The sequence below is a fragment of the Pseudophryne corroboree genome, chromosome 12 (assembly GCF_028390025.1).
Source record: "Pseudophryne corroboree isolate aPseCor3 chromosome 12, aPseCor3.hap2, whole genome shotgun sequence".
NCBI lineage: Eukaryota > Metazoa > Chordata > Amphibia > Anura > Myobatrachidae > Pseudophryne > Pseudophryne corroboree.
This window is the reverse complement of record NC_086455.1, coordinates 13,237,898-13,262,365: the sequence shown is the minus strand read 5'-3', so window position 1 is coordinate 13,262,365 and position 24,468 is coordinate 13,237,898. Positions and strand designations below refer to the sequence as shown.

Below are 24,468 nucleotides of genomic sequence, written 5' to 3'. Positions count from 1 at the left end.
AAAAGATGTCGGTATGCCGGCGGTCGGGATCCCAGCGCAGGTATGGTGGTCGCCGAGATCCCAGCCATTAGCAACCTGAAGACCACCCATTCCCAACCGCGGTCCTCAAGGCACACCAACAGGGCAGGTTTGTGATATCCCAGGCTGCAGCACAGATGGTTAAATCAAAATAACTGAGGTAATAATTAATACCCCTTTTACACTCACACAGCCGGGTCACTCCCAGGATGCTTCCCGGGACTGACCCCTTTCACACTGCACTAAGACCTGGGATTGACCTGGGACAGCCCCATTTACACTGATCCCGGGATATCCCTGCAAATGCATATGTATGTCATTAGAAATGGCCTTTTTCTGGCTCACATAGATGAGGACACAATACTCAACAAAGGGAGGGGTGGTGCCTGCTCACAGCATTGCTGCAGTCATGGCCGACGGAGTACCAGTGTGTATGCCGGAGCTCTTGATTCTTTTCTCTCCTCTCCCCTAATGCTGAGCAGCTCTCTTACCTCCTTGTCTGTCCAAGTAGCCATGCTGCCTTGCTCCCACGCTTCCAGGACGCTCCCCTGGGCTCTGAAAGATGACATCATCTTCTCTGAGCCCAAGAAAGCTCCAATCCCAGGCCTTATAATAGTCCCGGGTAGTGAATCCCGGGATGGGCCCTTTCACACTACACAGCTTCCCGGGATGGTCCTGGATTCAACTCAGGTCGAGACCTGGGATGAAATCCCGGGATGCTTGTCCCGGGAAATTGTCCCTGTACCCTTTCACACTGAGCAAAATCCCAGGATGATGCGTGTTCATGTGCAATATCCTGGGATATTTTTGCGAGTGTAAAAGGGGTATTAGTCACCTGTACTGCATCCTGGATATCACTAAAACCTGCACTCTTGGTGTGCTTTAAGGACCGTGGTTGGGAATGCCTGGTGCAGTGTGAAAGGGTCTGATCTGGGTCGGACCCGGGTTTGTGATGTGAAAGGGGTATACAGAGCTCAAATTCAGACAGCAATGACCAGTCCAGGATTGCTGGGAAAGCAGGAATACACTGATGCCAGACAGGTGCAGCTCATCAGGATGTTCCAGGTCATACTTGCCTACCTGACCCTCTCCATGAGGGAGAAAATGCTCTGTTCCTGGACTTTCCTGGTAATGTATGATTGCCATCACCTGTGGTGAAACACCTTTCTTATCAATTACCTGGCTCACCACAGGTGATGGCAATCATACATTACCAGGAAAGTCCAGGAACAGAGCATTTTCTCCCTCATGGAGAGGGGCAGGTAGGCAAGTATGCTTTGTACCGATTTTTCAGTGTAAAATGTTGGAGGGTATGATCATCCCCCCAACATGGCCCTCTCCAGGAGGGACACAATGCTCTGCTTCTGGACTTTTCTCTTAATTTATGATTGCCGGCACCTGTGCTGAACAGGGTAATGCATAAGAAAGTTGTTTCACCACAGGTGATGGCAATCATACATTAAGAGGGAAGTCCAGGAGCAGAGCATTCTGTCCCTCCTGCAGAATGTTGGGAAGTATGCTAATGCTTCCCCCTGTCACAGTCTGTACTGATCGCCCCACCAATGGTTTACTAGTGGCTGCTCTGCTGGGTGTTTTTGCTGGTCAGGTTGTGCTGCAGTCTGTGTCCTGCAGCTGATGAGCGCACCTGGAACATACTTGCCTACCTGACCCTCTGCATGAGGGAGAAAATGTTCTGTTCCTGGACTTTCCTGGTAATGTATGATTGCCATCACCTGTGGTGAAACACCTTTCTTATCAATTACCTAGCTCACCACAGGTGATGGCAATCATATATTACCAGGAAAGGCCAGGAACAGAGTATTTTCTCCCTCATGGAGAGGGTCAGGGAGGCAAGTATGGTACAAAGCCAAAAAGGGGCGTGGTCGCGTGTAAAGGGGGCGTGATCACGCCCCTTTTCCTATACTTTCAATGGAAGTTTGGAGAGCCAAAAATCGGTACAGACCATGAAAAAAAGGTACTGTACCTATTAAAAAGGTACAGTTGGAGGGTATGGGATGATGTGATCTGCCCCAAACCCTGCACCACAGCCCTGGGCAAGATCTGCACTTATCAGCGCGGGGCAGTAACATTGGGTGTCAGCGCGGGGCAGTAACATTGGGTGTCAGCGCGGGGCAGTAACATTGGGTGTCAGCGCGGGGCAGTAACATTGGGTGTCAGCGCGGGGCAGTAACATTGGGTGTCAGCGCGGAGCAGTAACATTGGGTGTCAGCGCGGGGCAGTAACATTGGGTGTCAGCGCGGGGCAGTAACATTGGGTGTCAGCGCGGGGCAGTAACATTGGGTGTCAGCGCGGGGCAGTAACATTGGGTGTCAGCGCGGGGCAGTAACATTGGGTGTCAGCGCGGGGCAGTAACATTGGGTGTCAGCGCGGGGCAGTAACATTGGGTGTCAGCGCGGAGCAGTAACATTGGGTGTCAGCGCGGGGCAGTAACATTGGGTGTCAGCGCGGGGCAGTAACATTGGGTGTCAGCGCGGGGCAGTAACATTGGGTGTCAGCGCGGGGCAGTAACATTGGGTGTCAGCGCGGGGCAGTAACACTGGGTGTCAGCGCGGGGCAGTAACATTGGGTGTCAGCGCGGGGCAGTAACATTGGGTGTCAGCGCGGGGCAGTAACATTGGGTGTCAGCGCGGAGCAGTAACATTGGGTGTCAGCGCGGGGCAGTAACATTGGGTGTCAGCGCGGGGCAGTAACATTGGGTGTCAGCGCGGGGCAGTAACATTGGGTGTCAGCGCGGGGCAGTAACATTGGGTGTCAGCGCGGGGCAGTAACATTGGGTGTCAGCGCGGGGCAGTAACATTGGGTGTCAGCGCGGGGCAGTAACATTGGGTGTCAGCGCGGGGCAGTAACATTGGGTGTCAGCGCGGGGCAGTAACATTGGGTGTCAGCGCGGGGCAGTAACATTGGGTGTCAGCGCGGGGCAGTAACATTGGGTGTCAGCGCGGGGCAGTAACATTGGGTGTCAGCGCGGGGCAGTAACATTGGGTGTCGCACGATTTCCTGTTCTTTGTTTCTTTATAATCATAGCTGGAAATGTGAATAGAGAAGAGGAAGTGATCAGTGTCTGCATACAGAGCTGAGGCTGGTGTGTGGCACACGGAGGAGTCACCATGTCCGTCCTGGCATCCATCATCATCATCATCATCTGTAAGTGCAGAAACTTTCTCTTACTCTCTCTAAGGGACCAGATAGATATATATATATATATATATATATATATATATACACACACACAGTAGGTGACAATCAGGGGCTCAGTGATACAGTTACAGATTGTTAGATATCAGTGTGGATTTGCAGTGTATGTGATTCAACATGTAATGAAAGCGCAGTATACAGGAATACAGGGGGAGAGTTATCAAAGTCTGGAGAGAGAGAGTGATAAAGAGATGTACTATGCCATGGAGAGATAAAGTAGCAACCAATCATCTCCTAACTGCCATGTTACAGGCTGTGTTTGAAAAATGACAGTTATGACCTGAATGGTTAATACTTTATCTCTCCCCAAGCTTTGATACATCTCCCCCAATGTCTTCCACATGTTCATAATTAACAGTATATATTTTCAGACACGTTTATAGTCCTCCATGGTGTCAGGTAGCATATAGTGGTCTTTATCCTACTGGATATAAATCTATGTAATTATGCCTATGTACCACACTACACATAAACTGATGAGGGCGTGAGAGAGTCATGTTGTGCTCCGTGTGCTGAGACATTGAACGATTTTTACATATGTTTAATGAGACACAAATGTGCGTTTTGCAGAAGTGAAAACCTTGCCTCCTTTTTCCTGTACACAAACTCTGACACCTGGATCCTCGGCACTAGTCTGTGCTTTGTGTAACATTACAGCTCCTTCAGCCTTAGTGTTGTATTTATTTCCAATGTCTTATGTATACACTTTCCAATTTCAAATATATTCAGTTACATGTGATTATTTAAACCAGTAATGGGCAGCCTGATACACTCCATGCGTGGTCCTCCAGCCTTCAAAGGGGTCACACATTACCCTTTACTCCAGTAATAATAACAACACTAAAAACAGGTCCAAAACAACGTATGCACCCCCATATCACTTATCCCAAAATGCTCCTCACTTTACACCAGGGGCATCAGATGGGGTGGGCACAAAGTACCCAGGGACTGACCCTTCTAGAGGCCAACCCACCCATAATATGGTACAGCCGCACCCTGTTCCCTGCACAGCTTCTTCAAATGGTGCCTGACTGAGATCTCGATGGGGCTGATATTCAGATTCCCCACTTGCCATCAAATACCATACCATCCAACATGACCCGCCCCACTAGGTACAAAATGCTCTGTTTCTGGACTTCCCTCTTAATTTATGATTGCCATCACCTGTGATGAAACAGCTTTCTTATCATTTAACTAGTTCAACACAGGTGATGGCTATCATAAATTAAATGGGATGTCCAGAAACAGAGCATTTTGTACCTAGTGGGGCGGGTCATGTTGGAGGGTCTGAAATACCCCATATGCCCTCAGACCCTACAAATACTCTGACTTCACCCCTCACATCTCTCACATGTCACTAAAATAATCACATATGGCGCTTCTACACCCACATATGCCATTTACCCTTCACCACACGCCTCATACACCTCCCAACATTCCCCATTAGGGCTGGACTGGCCATCTGCCAAATGCCAGAGAGGAAGGGCCGCAGGGTCATCTCCTCCTCATATCCAACAGCTGAGATCACGCTCCACATGCCTATATTAAAAAACGTATATTTATAGGACAGTACAGCAGAGGGCCCCAATTAGGCACCCCACATTATTATTATTATTATTATTATTATATATTATGAGACGCGTAGTGCTGATGAAAGTTTTGCCTTTGTGTATGACAATCATAGTAACACATTAATGTTTCTTCTTCTTTCAGTATCGGTTGTGAAGAATCCATGTAAGTACATGATATCACAGTGACCCGGCAATGAGCTGATGTTGTGTATTAGCAGAAAGTCATGTAGACAATACCTCACGTGTTAATGCTGATTTGCGCCTCTTGTCCTTTATATGTCCACATTTATAAAGCTCTCTCCTTGTTAATGTGATGTCCGTGCTGGGTACAGGAATCAGGTGGCTGCTATTGTCACAATCAGGAGCGGAACTAGATCTAGAATCTTGGAAATAATCTAAACAAAGAAGATTACAATAAATAATATACATTATTTCACTGTACTAATCTCTTTCAACTACAAACAAATAACCCACATACGCAGTGCCAGATAACAGAACAGGCAGAGTAGGCACCGGCCTATGGGCCCCGCGCCTTGTAGGAGCCCCTGCGAAAATGGATCAAAATAATAGTGCTTTTATTATGAAAGAAAATCACAATCAAGCGTTCTTATTTTTTTTTTATAAGAGATAGAAAAAATGAATCAACTCAAAGAAACAAAAACTTTATATGAAGAACATTACTACTTTTCTTCCCCTCCTCTGACTTTTGATCTTGTGTCCCTGTCTCTCCTCTCTTCTTTTTCTCCCTCTGCCGCTCTTTCTATTCCTATACTGTCTCATAATATCTTAAAAAATTGATGAGTATAAGTTTTGTCAAGATAGAAATTAGGTTCACAATACTTTGTCTATTCCAGTTTCTGATCACCCCCAAGGGGATGTTCAATGTATCTTTATGACTCTGTAAGAATATTCTGACACAATATTATTGCTTGTTCCTGTTCAAGGCCGGCTCCAGGGCTTCTGGTGCCCCGGGCGGCATTAGGGGGCATGGCTTCGTACAGGGGGCGTGGTCATTTACGCCCCCTGTACAGACTGAATTGATGTGCGGTGCGCGATGACATCATCGCGCACCGCACAGCAAAGGTCCTCTCCACGAAGGGAACTAGACGCGTGGAGAGGACCTTTGCTGCGCGGTGCGCGATGATGTCATCGCGCACCGCACAGTGAAGGACCTCTCCACGAAGGGAAACTAGACGTGTACGCGTCTAGTTTCCCTTCCCAGCGGCAGCGGCCAGCGGCAGCAGGGGGGCAGCGGGGGGCACACAGCAGCAGCGGATCTTGCCCTGGTGCGGTGCCCTCCGGAGGGCAAAAGTACTGCTTGCCCGTGGCAAGATCCGCTACTGTTCCTTTTTGTATCTCATCTGCCTAATAAACAAATATTTAAAAAAAATAAAAAAAACTTTACATGAAATACTCGAGAGAGAAAATACTGTAGTAATGTAATGTACCCATTAACAACTTACAGTACATAAACCATAGACATCAGATTCCTATTACAGTTTCCAGATCGTAGACTGTTGCTTGGTAGAATTAAAAATGTATTAGGCTACGGCCACACATAGCGGCCAAGCGGGTCCCGTTCAGCAGAGCCCGCTTGGCCGGAAGGAGAGTGCACATGGGCGCCCACACGTGCGGCAGTCCCGCCGCTGCCGGCTCCAAATGCAGCATGCTGCGGTAGGGCTGGATGGCAGGTCGACGGGAAATACATGTCGTAATGGATCCGACTTTAATTGAATATACCCCTTAATCTTTAATATGACTTTATGCATCGCCTAATAATGCAGCTTCCAGCATATACAGTATAAAAGACGTCTTCCTGAAAGTAATGGCCCCCAGGTGATCACTGATAGATCAAAGAATATATGAAAATTACTTCCATGCTGGCACCCATATCCGCTCTATTGCCTCATTAGTCGCTCATATATACATAATAATATCTCTCCTTATGATCTATAACCCTGCGTTCTATAAGATGCTGAAAGGTTTATGAAAACTGAGTAACTAAAATAAATGACGCTAAAACATGATGAAATCATTTTTATTAATAAGTATCTAATGTCTCCCTCTCTGCAGTGTTACACGTATGTACTGTACATGTATTATCTATGTTCCAGGTGACGCGGTCAGACCCGTTGTGACATTTACTCCTCACTGGAAGATCGTATATGAAGGTGATACAGTGACTATGTCATGTGACGTGGAAGCAGCTACACAACATACTGACTACTCCTGGTATAAGAACTCTGAGTATATAGGGCAGTATGTCCAGAAGTATACAATCACATCTGCAGAAGAGAAGGACGGCGGGGATTATATGTGCAGGGCCGGTGGTGATTACAGTCTCCCTGCCAGGCTGCACGTTATCACTAAGGGTGAGTTATGTTTCTCTAATATCTGCAGAATAGAGACTTATATTTAGGGTGTGATATAGAAGATCTACAGTGTCTAGTTACACACTCAATAGATCAACCCCATATGATTAACAGTCATTACGTCAACAGGGTTAAAAGGTTGAGAGGTGAAAGATAGACAGTGGGTAAGGTCGACAGGTATGAAAGGTAGACAGGGTCAAAATTTTGACATGACAATTGTCGACACACAATTGGGAGGGATGTGTCCAAAGTGAAATCTAAATTGCAGTGTAAAAATAAAGCTGTCAAACATTTGTGAGCTACATGCAGAAGCAGACAGTATTTACCCTGCAGAGAAACAATCTAAATGTATTTGCTCCCCTTGCATTATGCCGTGACCGCACATGCGGTTTCTAGGAACTGCATCAGCTGCAGCTGTGATACTCCTTATACACATCACTGCGGTGTTACACAGCCCCTAGAAGCCCAGTAGGCTTGATGGTAGGTAGGGAGAGGCTTCCTGATGAAAAACCCTCTTTCTATTAATCGTGGCCCGGACTGACAGTCCCAATTCTGTCTGGAGCTGCCTGTCCTGTGTGTGATTGGCAGTTAGGGCTTTTGAGTGGAAGTCACTGCCTGTGCATGGACTCACTGGGGGTGGCAGATTTTATTGGGGGTTCTGCAGCCCTACAGCCCCTAGGTAAAATCCGCCACTGTTTATAACACATCATAAATGTCCTTCTCCGGCTATTGGGAATGATGTAACGTCTGTGCATCTGCCATTCTATGTGTTATTTGTAGGTTCTGCAGAAAGACCTGTTGTGACTTTTACTCCTAACTGGAGGAAGATATTTACCTGGGAAACAGTGACTATAACGTGTGACACCGGATCCACAGTACGAGGAAACCAGCGATACTATTGGTATAAAGACAAGGTTATATTATATGAAGAGAAACAACGTAACATAACAATTACATATGCAGCACCGAAGCACAGTGGGGAGTATCAATGCAGAGCTGGATCCGGGGATGTAAGTCTCCCTGTCAGACTGGAGGTTTCAATTGGTGAGTTTCTACATTTGCAAAAGGGGAAGTGTGGGGGGGAAGGAGTTTGGGTACACTGGCACATTGAAGCCCCATAGCATTCTAGCGGACCTCTGATATCCTCTGTGACCCCTATCATCAGGGCCGGACTGGCCATCTGGCACTTCTGGCAAAAGCCAGAAGGGCCGATGGCCACATGGGCCGGTCCAGCCGAGCAGCAGTTTGCTTCCGAGCCGACTTGTGTCACTGAGACACGCTGCCGCTCAGTCTCAGCTGTCAGGAGAGGAGAGCGCGCCAGTGCGGCTATGTCTGGCGGCGTGTAGCGGACTTCAAACCAGCCGCCGGTTCGTGAGCCAATCAGAGCTCGCGGATCGGCAGCCAATCAGGAGCCGCCGCTGCCGGTCCGCGAGCTGGTTTGAAGTCCACTACACGCCGCCAGACATTAGCTGCGCTGGCGCGCTCTGAGCTCCTGACACCCTCACATCACAGCCGTAGGAGCAGCGGCAAGCAGCTGCAGCAGTGTGGGGGCAATTGTATACCTGGCACTGTGGGGGCAAATGGCTGGCACTGTGGGGGGCATTTGTATACCTGGCACTGTGGGGGCATTTGTATACCTGGCACTGTGGGGGCATTTATATACCTGGCACTGTGGGGGCATTTGTGGATCTGGCACTGTGGGGGCATTTGTATATCTGGCACTGTGGGGGCAAATGGCTGGCACTGTGGGGGCATTTGTATACCTGGCACTGTGGGGGCATTTGTATACCTGGCACTGTGGGGGCATTTGTATACCTGGCACTGTGGGGGCATTTGTATACCTGGCACTGTGGGAGCATTTGAGGATCTGGCACTGTGGAGGCATTTGTGGATCTGGCACTGTGGGGGCATTTGTATACCTGGCACTGTGGGGGCATTTGTATACCTGGCACTGTGGGGGCATTTGTGTACCTGGAACTGTGGGGGCATTTGTATACCTGGCACTGTGGGGGCATTTGTGTACCTGGAACTGTGGGGGCATTTGTATACCTGGCACTGTGGGGGCAATTGTGGATCTGGCACTGCACTATTGGGGGCATATGTCTGTGTATCACGTCCCATTTTAATTGGCCACACCCATATTTTTGCTGCACGCGCCATGTCTGATTGGTCACCTCTTAGCCCCGCCGGGAGTGCACAGACACTCTCATTCTAGTGAATGGGGCGAGTGCGCGTCCACGCCCTTTTCTGGAGCGCGTGCGCTTAGTTACAACCTTTATGTTTCCATACCCCCCACTTCAACATTTCCACTTCAACCAATGGTTGTCTGTATTTTAATACAGAATGATGTACACTTGTATGTTGTTATAATATTAATTATATTTGTAAGAGCATAGACTAAGAAGTAGGAGGAGTCAGATGCTGACACCAAGGTGGGCCTGTGTGCTTCAAAAATGCCAGGGCCTATTTTTGGTCCCAGTCCGGCTCTGCCTATCATGCATATTGAGAATGCGGTGCTTTGTCCAGACACTTTCTCAGACTTGTTATGGCAAGAGAATGTACACTCTTTTCTGGGAGCACTTTTATAGTTGAAACAAATTGTGAATCTATGTCGTCATAAATATCTGAGCCAACCAAACATACTGTATATATACATAGCTTATGAGTTCCCGGGTTAGTATAGTGTAATGAGCACATACAGTATTTCAGAATTAGGGCACATTGAAGGCCCCCACACACCTACAAATACTGTCCTGGTCCGGTTACCCTGCACCCTTCCTGGCCGGCTGTATGTCCCAGCAGCATAGGAAGGATTTTAACAGATGGAGATCGCTTTCTATCCATCACTACAATGAGCCCCACCCCATACATGCCGACATTCTGGCTGCTCTCTGCAGGGGGGCAGGGGAGGGCTGTGACGTGGGGAGGAGGTGGGAGGAGGCGGACCGGAGGCGGGACGGAGGCGGAGCAGGGGCGGAGTTACGATGTGACGTCATTTAAGCCACGCCCTCCGCTATGTAATGCCGCGATCCCCGGCATTACACTGCAGGGGGCGTGGCTATGATGACGCGATTCAGCAAGAATCGCGTCATCAACTGCCCGGACCGCCCACTTTACACACTAAGTGGGCGGACGGGCAGGGGGGACCCCTAATTCCGGGAGACTTGCCTGCTCTTCCGGGGGGCCGGGAGGGTCACCCGATTTTCGGGAGCCTCCCGGCCATTCCGGGAGAGTAGGCAAGTATGCCCCACCCCCTCCCAGACATAAAGCCATGAATTGTGTGTATGGGGAAGGGGACAGGGCCTAATGCCATGAAGTGTCTGCCCCCTTCAGTGACCTGATACTGATGTAGCCTAACAGGTAGTGTTTCTCCTGCTCTATTCCTCCCTGACACCCCCGTCTCCTGCTCACTCCCTCTCTCTCCCAGACACCCTCTTTCTCTCCCTCTCTCTCTCCCACTCTTTGTCTCTACCTGACACACATTCTCGCTCTCTTGCTCCCCTCTCTCTCTGACACCCTCTTTCTCTCTCTCTTTTGTTCCACCTCCCTGACACCCTCTCCCCCTTGCTATCCTGATGCTGGGGATCGGCCTCCCTAGTTTCCTGTATCTGCTGTCTGCTCCAGAGAATGGAGGCCTGTGACAGTACAGAAAGTCTAAAAGTAAGGCTTATGCATACATGTCTTGCAGTTGCATAAATAACATGTCCTGTGCCTATAAGGCTGATACACAGTGTCCATGTGACAAATATTTACGCTAATAATAAATGTAGGTGGTCTTGATAAATTAAAATATGTATCAAAGATATATATATATATATATATATATATATATATATATATATATACATAATCAGATCTATGTATGTGAGTGTGTTCCACCATAACTGGGGAATGCCTGGAGCAATTTAGACCAAAGTTGGTACACATATGACTTACACTCTGGAAACAAATTCTGTGGGGGTAAGACACCCCTAGCACCCCTAGTGGGGGTGACATGTAAAAATCCATAGTTTTCGGGGTTGCTGAGATGAATAGTGACACTCCCGTTGCCGTTTCAGTCCAAGTTCAGCCCCCATCAGCATGAGGTGGGGGAGGGGGGGGGGGGGGGGTTTAAGAAGGGGTAGTGGGCGGAATGACAATAGTCTTATTGCGTTAAGATTTCCACGGACGGAGCTTGGCCTGTCGTCCCAGCATGTACAGCACTGAGCAGGGCAGCATCAGAGGTGGGATGGGGCAGAGAAGGAGGCGGATTATTCTCCTCAGCACCAGCAGTTACAGCACTGAGCAGGGCAGCATCAGAGGTGGGACGGGGCAGAGAAGGAGGTGGATTATTCTCCTCAGCACCAGCAGTTACAGCACTGAGCAGGGCAGCATCAGAGGCGGGATGGGGCAGAGAAGGAGGTGGATTATTCTCCTCAGCACCAGCAGTTACAACACTGAGCAGGGCAGCACAGAGGCGGGACGGGGCAGAGAAGGAGGCGGATTATTCTCTTTAGCACCAGCAGTTACAGCACTGAGCAGGGCAGCAGCAGAGGCGGGACGGGGCAGAGAAGGAGGCGGATTATTCTCCTCAGCACCAGCATGTACAGCACTGAGCAGGGCAGCATCAGAGGCGGGACGGGGCAGAGAATGAGGTGGATTATTCTCCTCAGCACCAGCAGTTACAGCACTGAGCAGGGCAGCATCAGAGGCGGGACGGGGCAGAGAAGGAGGCGGATTATTCTCCTCAGCACCAGCAGTTACAGCACTGAGCAGGGCAGCATCAGAGTCGGGACGGGGCAGAGAAGGAGGCAGATTATTCTCCTCAGCACCAGCAGTTACAGCACTGAGCAGGGCAGCATCAGAGGCGGGACGGGGCAGAGAAGGAGGCGGATTATTCTCCTCAGCACCAGCAGTTACAGCACTGAGCAGGACAGCATCAGAGGTGGGACAGGGCAGAGAAGGAGGCGGATTATTCTCCTCAGCACCAGCAGTTACAGCACTGAGCAGGGCAGCATCAGAGGCGGGACGGGGCAGAGAAGGAGGCAGATTATTCTCCTCAGCACCAGCAGTTACAGCACTGAGCAGGGCAGCATCAGAGGCGGGACGGGGCAGAGAAGGAGGCAGATTATTCTCCTCAGCACCAGCAGTTACAGCACTGAGCAGGGCAGCATCAGAGGCGGGACGGGGCAGAGAAGGAGGCGGATTATTCTCCTCAGCAACAGCAGTTACAGCACTGAGCAGGGCAGCAGCAGAGGCGGGACAGGGTAGAGAAGGAGGCGGATTATTCTCCTAAGCACCAGCATGTACAGCACTGAGCAGGGCAGCATCAGAGGCGGGACGGGGCAGACAAGGAGGCGGATTATTCTCCTCAGCAACAGCAGTTACAGCACTGAGCAGGGCAGCATCAGAGGCAGGACAGGGCAGAGAAGGAGGCGGATTATTCTCCTCAGCACCAGCAGTTACAGCACTGAGCAGGGCAGCATCAGAGGCAGGACGGGGCAGAGTAGGAGGCGGATTATTCTTCTCAGCACCAGCAGTTACAGCACTGAGCAGGGCAGCATCAGAGGCGGGACGGGGCAGAGAAGGAGGCGGATTATTCTCCTCAGCACCAGCAGTTACAGCACTGAGCAGGGCAGCATCAGAGGCGGGACGGGGCAGAGAAGGAGGTGGATTATTCTCCTCAGCACCAGCAGTTACAGCACTGAGCAGGGCAGCATCAGAGGCGGGATGGGGCAGAGAAGGAGGCGGATTATTCTCCTCAGCACCAGCAGTTACAGCACTGAGCAGGGCAGCATCAGAGGCAGGACGGGGCAGAGAAGGAGGCGGATTATTCTCCTCAGCACCAGCAGTTACAGTACTGAGCAGGGCAGCATCAGAGGCAGGACAGGGCAGAGAAGGAGGCGGATTATTCTCCTCAGCACCAGCAGTTACAGTACTGAGCAGGGCAGCATCAGAGGCGGGACGGGGCAGAGAAGGAGGCGGATTATTCTCCTCAGCACCAGCAGTTACAGCACTGAGCAGGGCAGCATCAGAGGCGGACGGGGCAGAGAAGGAGGCGGATTATTCTCCTCAGCACCAGCATGTACAGCACTGAGCAGGGCAGCATCAGAGGCGGGACAGGGCAGAGAAGGAGGCGGATTATTCTCCTCAGCACCAGCATGTACAGCACTGAGCAGGGCAGCATCAGAGGCGGGACAGGGCAGAGAAGGAGGCGGATTATTCTCCTCAGCACCAGCAGTTACAGTACTGAGCAGGGCAGCATCAGAGGCGGACGGGGCAGAGAAGGAGGCGGATTATTCTCCTCAGCACCAGCAGTTACAGCACTGAGCAGGGCAGCATCAGAGGCGGGACGGGGCAGAGAAGGAGGCGGATTATTCTCCTCAGCACCAGCAGTTACAGTACTGAGCAGGGCAGCATCAGAGGCGGGACGGGGCAGAGAAGGAGGCGGATTATTCTCCTCAGCACCAGTAGTTACAGCACTGAGCAGGGCAGCATCAGAGGCGGGACGGGGCAGACAAGGAGGCGGATTATTCTCCTCAGCACCAGCAGTTACAGCACTGAGCAGGGCAGCATCAGAGGCAGGACGGGGCAGAGAAGGAGGCGGATCATTCTCCTCAGCACCTGCGGTTTTACAGCATCAATCCGGGGGAAGCCCAGTGGTGCGGCCTGACACAGATAGGTATTATTCTTTACATTCCGCAGTGAAGCACGGGTATTCAGATACTGTGTGTATATGTGTGTGTGTGTGTGTGTGTATATATATATATATATATATACATATATATATATATATATATATATATATATATATATATATATATGTGTATGTGTATATATATATATATATATATATATATATAACCCCTGCACGCCTTTCTGGGGTTCAATATATGGAGTATTACCTGCATTCCTAGTTTTGTTAGTGTTTGAATATTGCACAATGAAAGGGCGTCCGATGGTGAAGGGGGCGTAGTCCCTTGCAACAGGAAGGGGTTTGGGGAGTGGGGACCACGGATGGGGGAGGGGGTATGAAGGCGCTGTGGGTGGGGTAGGAGCAGGGGTGTCGCAGGTGGGGGATGGCAGCTGCAGGGCTGTTGCGGATGGAGGAGGGGTTCCGAAGGCGCTGCAGATGGGGAAGGGGTGGGTGCGGGTGTGCAGTGGATGGGGGAGGTGTCCAGGGGGCGCGGTGGGTGGGGGAGGGGTGGATGCGGGGGTAACGTGGGTGGGGGAGTGGCGGGTTCGGTGCTGTTGCGAATGGTGTAGGCGATGCGGATTGGGAAGGGCCTGCTGCGTGGGTGGGGTAGGGGATCCAAAGGTGCAGCGGGCGGGGGAGAGCCAGATGCGGGGTGTGGCGGACGGGGGAGGGGGTCCGGAGGTGATGTAGGTGGTGGAGGGGCGGGTGGCATAGGGGGTCTGGAGGCGCCGCGGGTGGGTACCGGGGAAGGGGGTCGGGGGGGCGTTGTGTGTGGGGGAGGGGCAGGTGGGGGAGGGGCAGATGCTGGGCTGGATAGGGGAGGGGTTCCAGAGGTACTGCGGGTGGGAAAGGGTGTGGCGGATGGGTAGGAGGTGTGGAGGCGTTGCGGGTGGGAGAGGGGGGGGGTGCAGTGAATGGGGTTAGGGGTCCGGAAGAGGGAGGGTCCATGTGTGTTGAGGTGTGGGGTCCGTAGGCGCTGTGGGTGGGGGTGCCACGGGTGGTGGAGGGACAGGTGTGTGGATTTGCGGTGGATGGGGTCTGGAGGTGCTGCAGGTGGTGGAGGGGTGTGTGTGCGGGTGGGATAGGGGGAGGGTGCGGTGGTGCAGCGGATGGTGGAGGTGATCCGGGAGTGTGGGAGAGCTGAGGTGCTGTGGGTGGGGGAGAGGCGGGTGAGGGGCTGTTGCGGATGAGGGAGGGGTTCCGGAAGCGCTGCAGGGTGGAAGGGTGCAGGTGTTGCGGGTGAGGTAGGGGGCCTGGAGGCGCTGCGGGTGAGGGTGCGGTGGATGGGGAGGGGCTGCAGGTGGTGGAGGAGCGGGTGGTGTAGGAGGTCCGGAGGTGCAGTGGGTGGTGGAGGGGTGGGTGCTGAGGGTGGGGTAGTGGGTCCGAAGGTGTTGCTGTTGCTGGAGAGGTGGGGGTGTAGGGGATGGGTCAGTGGGTGCAGCGGATGGGGGAGGGGTGAGTGCGTGGGTTCAGCGGATGGGGAGGGGGTCAGGGGATGCGGGAGGGGTGGGGGTGCTGTGGGTGGGGGAGGCGGGGGAGGGGCTGTTGCGAATGGGGGAGGGGTTCCGGAGGCGCTGCTGGTGGAGAAGGGTGCAGGTGTTGCGGGTGAGGTAGGGGGCCTGGAGGCTCTGCGGGTGGGGGTTGAGGGGGGTGAGGGTGCGGTGGATTGGGAGGGGCTGTAGGTGGTGGAGGAGCAGGTGGTGTAGGGGGTCCGCAGGTGGAGTGGATGGTGGTGGGGTGAGTGCTGTGGGTGGGGTAGTGGGACCGAAAGTGTTGCGGTTGCTGGAGGGGTGGGGGTGCAGGGGATGGGTCCGGGGGTGCAGGGGATGGGCTGCTGCAGGTGGGGGAGGGGTTTGGAAGACACTGCGGGTGGGGTAGGGGGTCCGAAGGCGCAGTGGGTGGGGGTGCCACGGGTGGTGGAGGGGCAGGTGCGGGTGGTGGAGGGGCAGATATCAGTGCACATAGTCTCTGTGGTAGTTAGTGAGGGTTGGTGATGGTGTGAGAGGGGTGAAGGCCAGTACACAGACAGGCAGTTAGAGAGCAGGATGAGGGTGGCAGGGCATAGTGACGGGGAGTACTTAGCAGATATAGGGGTGGGCTACAGGTGTGATGTCACAGTGTGTGTACCTTTGCTCTCATGTGTGAGGTATGTGAGGTATATGTGAGGTATGTGTGAGGTATGTGTGAGGTAAGGATGTGCGGGTCGTGGTGGCCACTAACCTCCAGGCTGCTGCTGTGAGATGGTGACTGCAGAGGGAGGGAGCTCATACCCAGCAGCAATGGGTCGTGGTCAGCATTCCTTCCTGGCCCCGTTCCGCCGCACACTGTCCGCCCCGTCTGACGGGCGTCATTCCTCCATCCTGCCTGGCAGCGTCAGCTGCTGTGATCGCGGAGCATAGGTAAGCGTCCGGAGCCCTGTGGGCGGGCAGGCATGGTGTTTCCCTGGAGAGGTGCGGCGCGCGTCCTTAGGCTGCAGACGTAGGGAGCTTCGGCCCAGCAGCAATGTTATAGTAGCATCCTTATACGTAATGCCCCACCCGTAGTAGTAGCGTCCTTATACGTAATGCCCCACCCGTAGTAGTAGCGTCCTTATACGTAATGCCCCCCAGTAGAGGTAGCAGTTATATGTAATGCCCCCCAACAGTAATAGTAGCGTCCTTATACGTAATGCCACCCCTGTAGTAGTAGCATCCTTATACATAATGTGCCCCCAGTAGTAGTAGCATCCTTACATGTAATGCCCTCCCAGTAGTAGTAGCACCGTCCTTATACATAATGCCCCCCCAGAAGTAATAGAGTCCTTATACATAATGCCCCCCCAGTAGTAGCGTCCTTATATGTAATGCCCCCCAGTATTAGTAGCCTCCTTATACGTAATGCCCCCCTATAGTAGTAGCGTCCTTATACGTAATGCTCCCCCATAGTAGTAGCGTCCTTATACGTAATGCCCCCCTATAGTAGTAGCGTCCTTATACGTAATGCCCCCCCATAGTAGTAGCGTCCTTATACGTAATGCCCCCCATAGTAGTAGCGTCCTTATACGTAATGCCCCCCCTATAGTAGTAGCGTCCTTATACGTAATGCCCCCCCTATAGTAGTAGCGTCCTTATACGTAATGCCCCCCTATAGTAGTAGCGTCCTTATACGTAATGAGCCCCCTATAGTAGTAGCGTCCTTATACGTAATGCCCCCCCCTATAGTAGTAGCGTCCTTACACGTAATGCCCCCCCTATATTAGTAGCATCCTTGCATGTAATGGCCCCCCCAGCAGTGGCGTCCATAAAGTGCGCACACACAGACATACCTCACACACACACAATTCACACATATATACAAACACACACACCCCACCATACACACACACGCACACATTTCTCTCTCACCCTCCACTTACCAAGTCTGGCTGGCCGTCACTGCAATGCTGATTCCACCACTGTTCAGCTGTCTGGTCCCGTGTAGCCCCGCCCCTCTATTCCGTGTAGCTCCGCCCCCTCGTGCCGCCGTAGCTCCGCCCCCTTTTCGGGACCCGCACTGCACAGCACACAGCCCGCTGTCACAGGTGATTGGGGGGGGGAGGACAGGCACAGCAGCCGGCAGCTAGTGGCCATCCTCACCTCCTATACTGTAAGGTAGGGTCTTGTACCTGACTGCTGCTGGCACTGGGTATGGGGTAGCTCCCTGCAGCAGATGCAGTTGACTCCGCCCAGCTCTGTGACTCCGCCCAGCGTTACGGGCACAGAGTCACAGATTAAGGCAAATATATAGGAGATATATATATATATACACACACACACAGTGGTGGGATTCAAATAAATCAACAGCCGGTTCTATGTCCTAATGACCATTTTAAGTATACCGAAAGGTAGTTTAATAATTCATGCATTTAATACTCAAATAACACCCATTATGTGTTATGCCACACACTGTAACGCCAATTACATATTATGATACACACAGTTATGGCCCTGACACCATTTTATGCCCACACACAATAATGCCACTAACATTGCTAGGGGTCTCCTGTGCGTTGCCAGGGTTTTCATTCGTGTTGCTAGGGGTCTCCTGTGCGTTGCCAGGGGTTTCATACGTGTTGCTAGGGGGTCTCCTGTGCATTGCCAGGGGTTTCATACGTGTTGCTAGGGGGTCTCCTGTGCATTGTCAGGGCTTTCCTGTGTATTGTCAGGTGTCTCCTGGCCGCTGCATCAGTAAAGTAGGGAGGGTGGGTGCGGACTTCAGTGGTTACTGCTAGCCTCCGCAGTAGATTGAGACAGGCTGGGGGCGGCGGAAGCGCTTCTGTACCACAGCAGTGTAAAAAAACAACCCTCTTAAAATGCCCGCCGCCGAGGAGACGGCGCTAGAGGTCAAATGTGACCTCTAGCGTCTGTCTCCTCCTTGGCGCGTCCATTTTTGGTTGTCTTCTTTTTATTGCTATGGTACAGAAGCGCCTCTGCAGCCCCCAGCGCATCTCAATCTACTACGGGGGCAGCGGCGGCAAGCTCTACTGGGGTAACGGTATCGGCGCCTATGCTGGCAGCGCTCATTAGCAAACGGTTCTCAGAACTATACCTAACATTAGGTATCGGTTCTGAAGAACCGGTGCGAACCGGCTGAATCCCACCACTGTGTATATATATATATATATATATATATATATATATATATATATATATATATATATATATATATATAGCAAATCCTAGCATGCAGCGGCACTCAGGGACAGACTCATGGATATTCCAAACAAGCAGTGTTTATTCCATAATAGTGCAAAAAAAGACCATCCAACGTTTCGGGGTGCTGACTTCTTACTTGTTCACCTTGACATAGGGGTGTTAGCACCCCGAAACGTTGGATGGTCTTTTTTTGCACTATTATGGAATAAACACCGCTTGTTTGGAATATCCATGAGTCTGTCCCTGAGTGCCGCTGCATGTACCACAGTTTCCAGAAGGCACCGGGGCTCCATTTACAGGGAAGGGTGAGTGCCAATCCGATGGTGTGTGTGTGTGTGTGTGTGTGTGTGTGTATATATATATATATATATATATATATATATATATATATATATATATATATATATATATATATATATATATATATTACAAAAAGCACTAATCCATGGCACTCTCCTATTCCTAGATTGGATGTGCCACACGGTATGTGACCACATTGTTTGACCAGAAATCACAGGTGTGCTGCCATCAATATATTAACTAATGTCCTTATACATCTTCCCTCAATATGCCACATAGAAGGAGATGCCTTGCGTGAGTGAGCTGACAGGTTTCTTGCAACTCCATTAGGACCAGCAAATCTTTCTTTTTGCTGATACATGCTTCTTATTCACATCACTATGCATATAGGGCACACAAGCAGACTCTGATTAAAATGATATGCGGCATGCCTATATTCTGTGTGTGACCACACTTGTATAAACAAAAGGGAGAAAGAAGAAGGCTCTTGTGTGGGCGCACTCATTAATGGTAGTTAAATAACTAGAATGAATAACACTAGGTTGATTAGTCAGCAGATAAAACAAAATTTATTTGGAAATATTAAGAATATAATTGCCCCTGGTTGAGGAGATGTGAATGATCCCAGATAAAAATGTTCTGGTCCTGCCTCAGGAAATGAGATGGAGAGGGGTAGAGACACTGCAAGTCATAAACCCTTTCTCACCCGGCCAGTACAGATGATCTGTATTAATGAGATCAATTAAGTCAATTGATTTTAGATTCTGTCATAATCCTAATGAAGGAATAACAGCTGTTATGGCAATAAGTAATAATAGAAACAAATCAAAGGATATACCAGGGTAAAGAAAGAAAAGGATAGGAACAAATGGTGATGCTGCTGTTGGAGTCACATACCACACATCATATGCAATGATTGATGTTCTACCCAGGAAGTGAGCAAGCCCCACAGGGGTGAAACATGTTTTCCATTCCAATGGGTCCTGTTTTGTCCAACTGCAAGTGATTCACTCCTAGCCTCAGGTCAGATCATTCCATCCTGCCATTTTGGGCTAATTTTTGCCCAGCTGTCATAGAAATTGTATCTATATCCGTGCAGCTTCATTTATGCCTTTTTCCAGGCTTATGCATCTTAGTTTATTGCATCAGGATTAAAAACTGCATTTTTAGGAAAGAAATACTGCATTCTTCTTTGACTTTCCTCCTGCAGATCCTGTTGTCATATTGCTGCATGGGTTATATGAGAATTTCATGTCTATTTCCCTATATCCTAATGATTATAACAGCTCCAATTCACACAAAGTGTTTCTAATGACACCCATGTCACTAGTGATTATTTCATTGCATATACCAGTACTATTTTTTATTTGTATCTACAATTATCTTTGACATATTTTCTGTTCCTTACACCAGTACCAATGTACACATATATATAAAAAAATTTCTTGATCCGTGTTTCTTTATCCATTTGTATCTATACGGACGGGTAATTTTTATCACCCGTTCCTAATAACTACAGCCTAATTGATCTCCATTATCCTTTTTAGGGTTTTTTTCATAAATCTATATATCTTCGTTTTTTTCATAAATCTATATATCTTCCTTTTTCGTGGACTCTCATTTGTGATCCAGGGACACAATACCACCGGTGTGGGACTTGATGTCTCCTGCCTAACACAAAAAGCAGATCCACACTATATCTATAAGACCCAGCTAATTATCCCCCCCTATATAGGTGCACTCTCATTGGACGTCTGACCAAATCCTTCTACTATCAAACCACACTGCTAATGCCCGATCTCGTCCGATCTTGGAAGCGAAACAGTGTGGGCTGAGTTAGTACCTGAGGTGGAGACTCACAGGGAATACTCAGTGTTGTAGAACATCAATCATTGCATATGATGTGTGGTATGTGACTCCAACAGCAGCATCACCATTTGTTCCTATCCTTTTCTTTCTTTACCCTGGTATATCCTTTGATTTGTTTCTATTATTACTTATTGCCATAACAGCTGTTATTCCTTCATTAGGATTATGACAGAATCTAAAATCAATTGACTTAATTGATCTCATTAATACAGATCATCTGTACTGGCCGGGTGAGAAAGGGTTTATGACTTGCAGTGTCTCTACCCCTCTCCATCTCATTTCCTGAGGCAGGACCAGAACATTTTTATCTGGGATCATTCACATCTCCTCAACCAGGGGCAATTATATTCTTAATATTTCCAAATAAATTTTGTTTTATCTGCTGACTAATCAACCTAGTGTTATTCATTCTAGTTATTTAACTACCATTAATGAGTGCGCCCACACAAGAGCCTTCTTCTTTCTCCCTTTTGTTTATGCATATGTCACTGGCTCTGGGCGCACCCCCAAACTGGACATTATATTAAAGATTTTACTTGAAAATTGTCCAAATTTGGTTTTTCTGTAATCAAAAACTATTTTCAGACCGGTGCCGGGTCGCCCCCTTTGTGTAACTGTGACCACACTTGTATCTGCATACGAAATGGTACGCTATAGTGTTTTCTAGGAAAACCCTGTAACATGCTATTTTGTATGCAGATACAGACAGACACACAGCTATTGATGAAAACTGTGTAATACATTTTTAAAATCCACATTATTTCTTCTTCTTTTTTTCATTTAAGACTTACATTAATTTTTCGGGCCACTGCCAGAGATTCCTAATGTAACTATATTATTTGTTATTTTTGATATTTTACATAAAGTTTTAAAAATACAGCAAAATATAAAAACATAATTCTGTGGAAATAATGTGCACGTGTCAGGAATTGTGCAAAACACTATTAGAATTAAAAGTAGAACATGAAGTAAGGGAGTGTGGGAAGGGGAAGACTCTCTTAGGGGGGTATTCAATTCTTGTCGGAAACTGCCATCTTGTCTGAAAGACGTCAGTTTCTGACAGGTTTAGGTCGGAAGGGGCTCCGATCTATTCAATGCCAGCTGTATCACCCCCACCATCTATATCACTGCCCCTCAAATTCCCGACTTGTCGAAAACACGTGGATTGTTGGAATCCACGTGTTCTGTCAGAAGTGCGGCCATCCCCGACAAGTTTTAGCCCCATTTCCGACAATGTCCATCCGACTTTAAAAAAAAGTTGGATTGGCATTGTCGGGAACGGGTCAAACCTGTCTGGTTTGGCCGTGGCATTGAATACTGACCTGTTGGATCCTTTCCGTCCGAAAGGATGTGACAGGAATTGAATATACCCCTTAATGGTACACTACACTCACAAATCTCAGTGACATCCCGCAGAAGGGGCACTGTTACATATATTACAAAGGTGTAATGAACATCTGTGTTTTCCAGAATCAGTATTAATGCAGTAGAATATAAAAGGTTCCTATATATTCTGTCATATATATGGGAGTGATGACATGTTTGCTGATCTCTATCAGGCCTAGTAATGGGTGTGGTATATAAGATTGACATTCATCGTATCGATATTTATGTCTTGTCATAATCAACACTGTGAATGTCCACAGGGTTTCAAGGTTGACACTGTCATAGTGTCAGCATGTTCAATATGTCCATATTATGCATGACGACAGTGTGTATTTAACATTATTATCTACCCGCAGCCTAATCAATCAGCTCCTAACTGTCATTTTTCAAATACAGCCTGTAACTTAGGGGGACATGTACTACTAAGCAGTGACAGAGGCGGATTGGCCATAGGGCTAACAGGGAAGATTCCCGGTAGGCCGCCGCACAAGTGGGGCCTGTTTTGTTTGAGGACATGTGGTCCTTTTGATAGACATAATGAATAAGATGCAAAATAATTTGCATATATGAAAATTACTTTGCCACTTAGCCTATGATTGCAGATGATCTAGTGTATGCTCTGTCTGCCTGCTTGGCTGACATATAAGATTTTGTGAATAGTGATTAGGATACGGTTGGTGTAATAAGCAAGAAAATATATCTTTCTAAAGAATGATATAGTTTCCTAAATTCTGAAGGTGTATCATATAATGTGCTCATAATCTTTAATTTTATTTCTTTTTAACTTCCCCCTTGATGTTGGACATGCCCACTATCCGGAAAAGTCTTGGGGGGAGGGTGCTGCTGCCATGGCCCATGGCTAGACCTTACACCTCTGGTGCTGCCCATGTGGGGCCACTAGTACAAATTTTTCCAGGGCCGCTTTTTGTTCCCAATCCGCCCCTGAGCAGTGATAAACGTGGAGAAGCGAGCCAGTGAAGAAGTTGCCCATGCCAACCAATCATCTGCACTGTATATGTTTATAGTATGCAAATTATAAATGTTACGTCAATGCTGATTGGTTGCCATGGGCAACTTCTCTACTTTTATCACTGCTTTAGTACATGTCCCCCACAGTAGTTAGGAGCTGATTGACTGGTACTTTATCTCGCTCTGCTTTATAACTCTCCAAACTTTGATATATCTCCCCTGACACTGTTAAAGTGCTGTGGGAAAACTTTCTGCTTCTGTGTCTGACAGGCAGATTTAGCAGCTGGATTAGGCTGAATTTCTGATGTTGCAGTATAACATAATACATGTGTCATTATTTCTATTTTCAGGCTCTCTCATTCTGCAAGCGCCACCCAATGTATATGAAGGAGACACGCTGACGCTGAGATGTCACAGTCGGCCTTTGTACAAAGCTGAAAAAGAGGCCGTTTTCCATATAGGAAGTAAAGATATAAAATCTGAACAGAATATATTAGATATTCCAAACGTAACCACAACTATGACTGGGATATACGGATGTACAGGGAAAGTAGGCGGTGATGATAGAAAGGATGAGACGTTTATCTCCATCCAAGGTAACTATGGTAATTTCAATAATAATATATTTATAGTACACTAGTAAATATTGGAGCTGGCGTGTGCTCCATTATTTAAGGAATATGTGTTATAACTATCTTTTTTGTATTATTGTAACCACTAATGACCAGTGACGTGCGGTGAGGTCTGTGGCTGGGAAGGCATTGGATGATTCACTAGCACCTCCCCCCCCCCCCCCTCCCAATATTATAGAAAAATGGGGTACCCCATATTTGACAAAGACCAGCACTGTGCTTAACCAGCCAGGGGGAGTAATGCCATAGGAGGGGGGATGCTCAGTGTGGGGTCCCCCTGCCATCACACTAAACTCCCCCAAACCAGACAGCCCAGGGCTGGAATTCCTCAGAAAGTGGGGACCCCAGAAAAATGTAATGGGGTCCCCCTCCCAAGCAACAACCAGTAGCCCAGTGCTATGCCCCGCACCCCTGGTGGCGGTGGGTGCAGGGTTCATGACATGTTAATATTATTCTTTACAGATGGCCTACAGGTCCCAGCAAGCCTGCCCCAGTATGCGGGCACTTGGAGAACCACAAGTGACTGCATGCCCGTACATTCAGGGCCTGCTGGCACCTGTAGTCCTCCTGTAAAAAAAAATATTAAACTAAATACACAACACATTTCTTCAAAAAAGTTTATTGTAGAGCGTCTTCGCCTGGGGGCGGCAGCCTTTGGGCAGCTCTTTTCCATGGCTGCCGCCTCCCCAGGGTTTCCCGGTGTCTTCTGTTTTCGGGAGCTCTTGCACACTCCCTCCCCGCTGGTGGACTGACAGCCGCTGAATCGCGCTGGCTTTTATAGGCCGG

The 24,468-nt window shown here is 49.2% G+C and overlaps 1 protein-coding gene across 1 annotated transcript in view; it reads left to right on the top strand.

Annotated features, from left to right (window-relative positions):
• Positions 1–3,065: 3,065 nt before the first annotated feature.
• The window catches only part of LOC134980275 (Fc receptor-like protein 5), a 58,145-nt gene continuing 36,742 nt past the window's right edge, over positions 3,066–24,468 (top strand). The window contains exons 1-5 of the mRNA XM_063947018.1: positions 3,066–3,183; positions 4,948–4,968; positions 6,920–7,177; positions 7,958–8,221; positions 23,401–23,646. Of these exons, the coding sequence (XP_063803088.1) occupies positions 3,147–3,183; positions 4,948–4,968; positions 6,920–7,177; positions 7,958–8,221; positions 23,401–23,646 (826 nt within the window). The 5' untranslated portion in view covers positions 3,066–3,146. The remainder of the gene's footprint in view (positions 3,184–4,947; positions 4,969–6,919; positions 7,178–7,957; positions 8,222–23,400; positions 23,647–24,468) is intronic.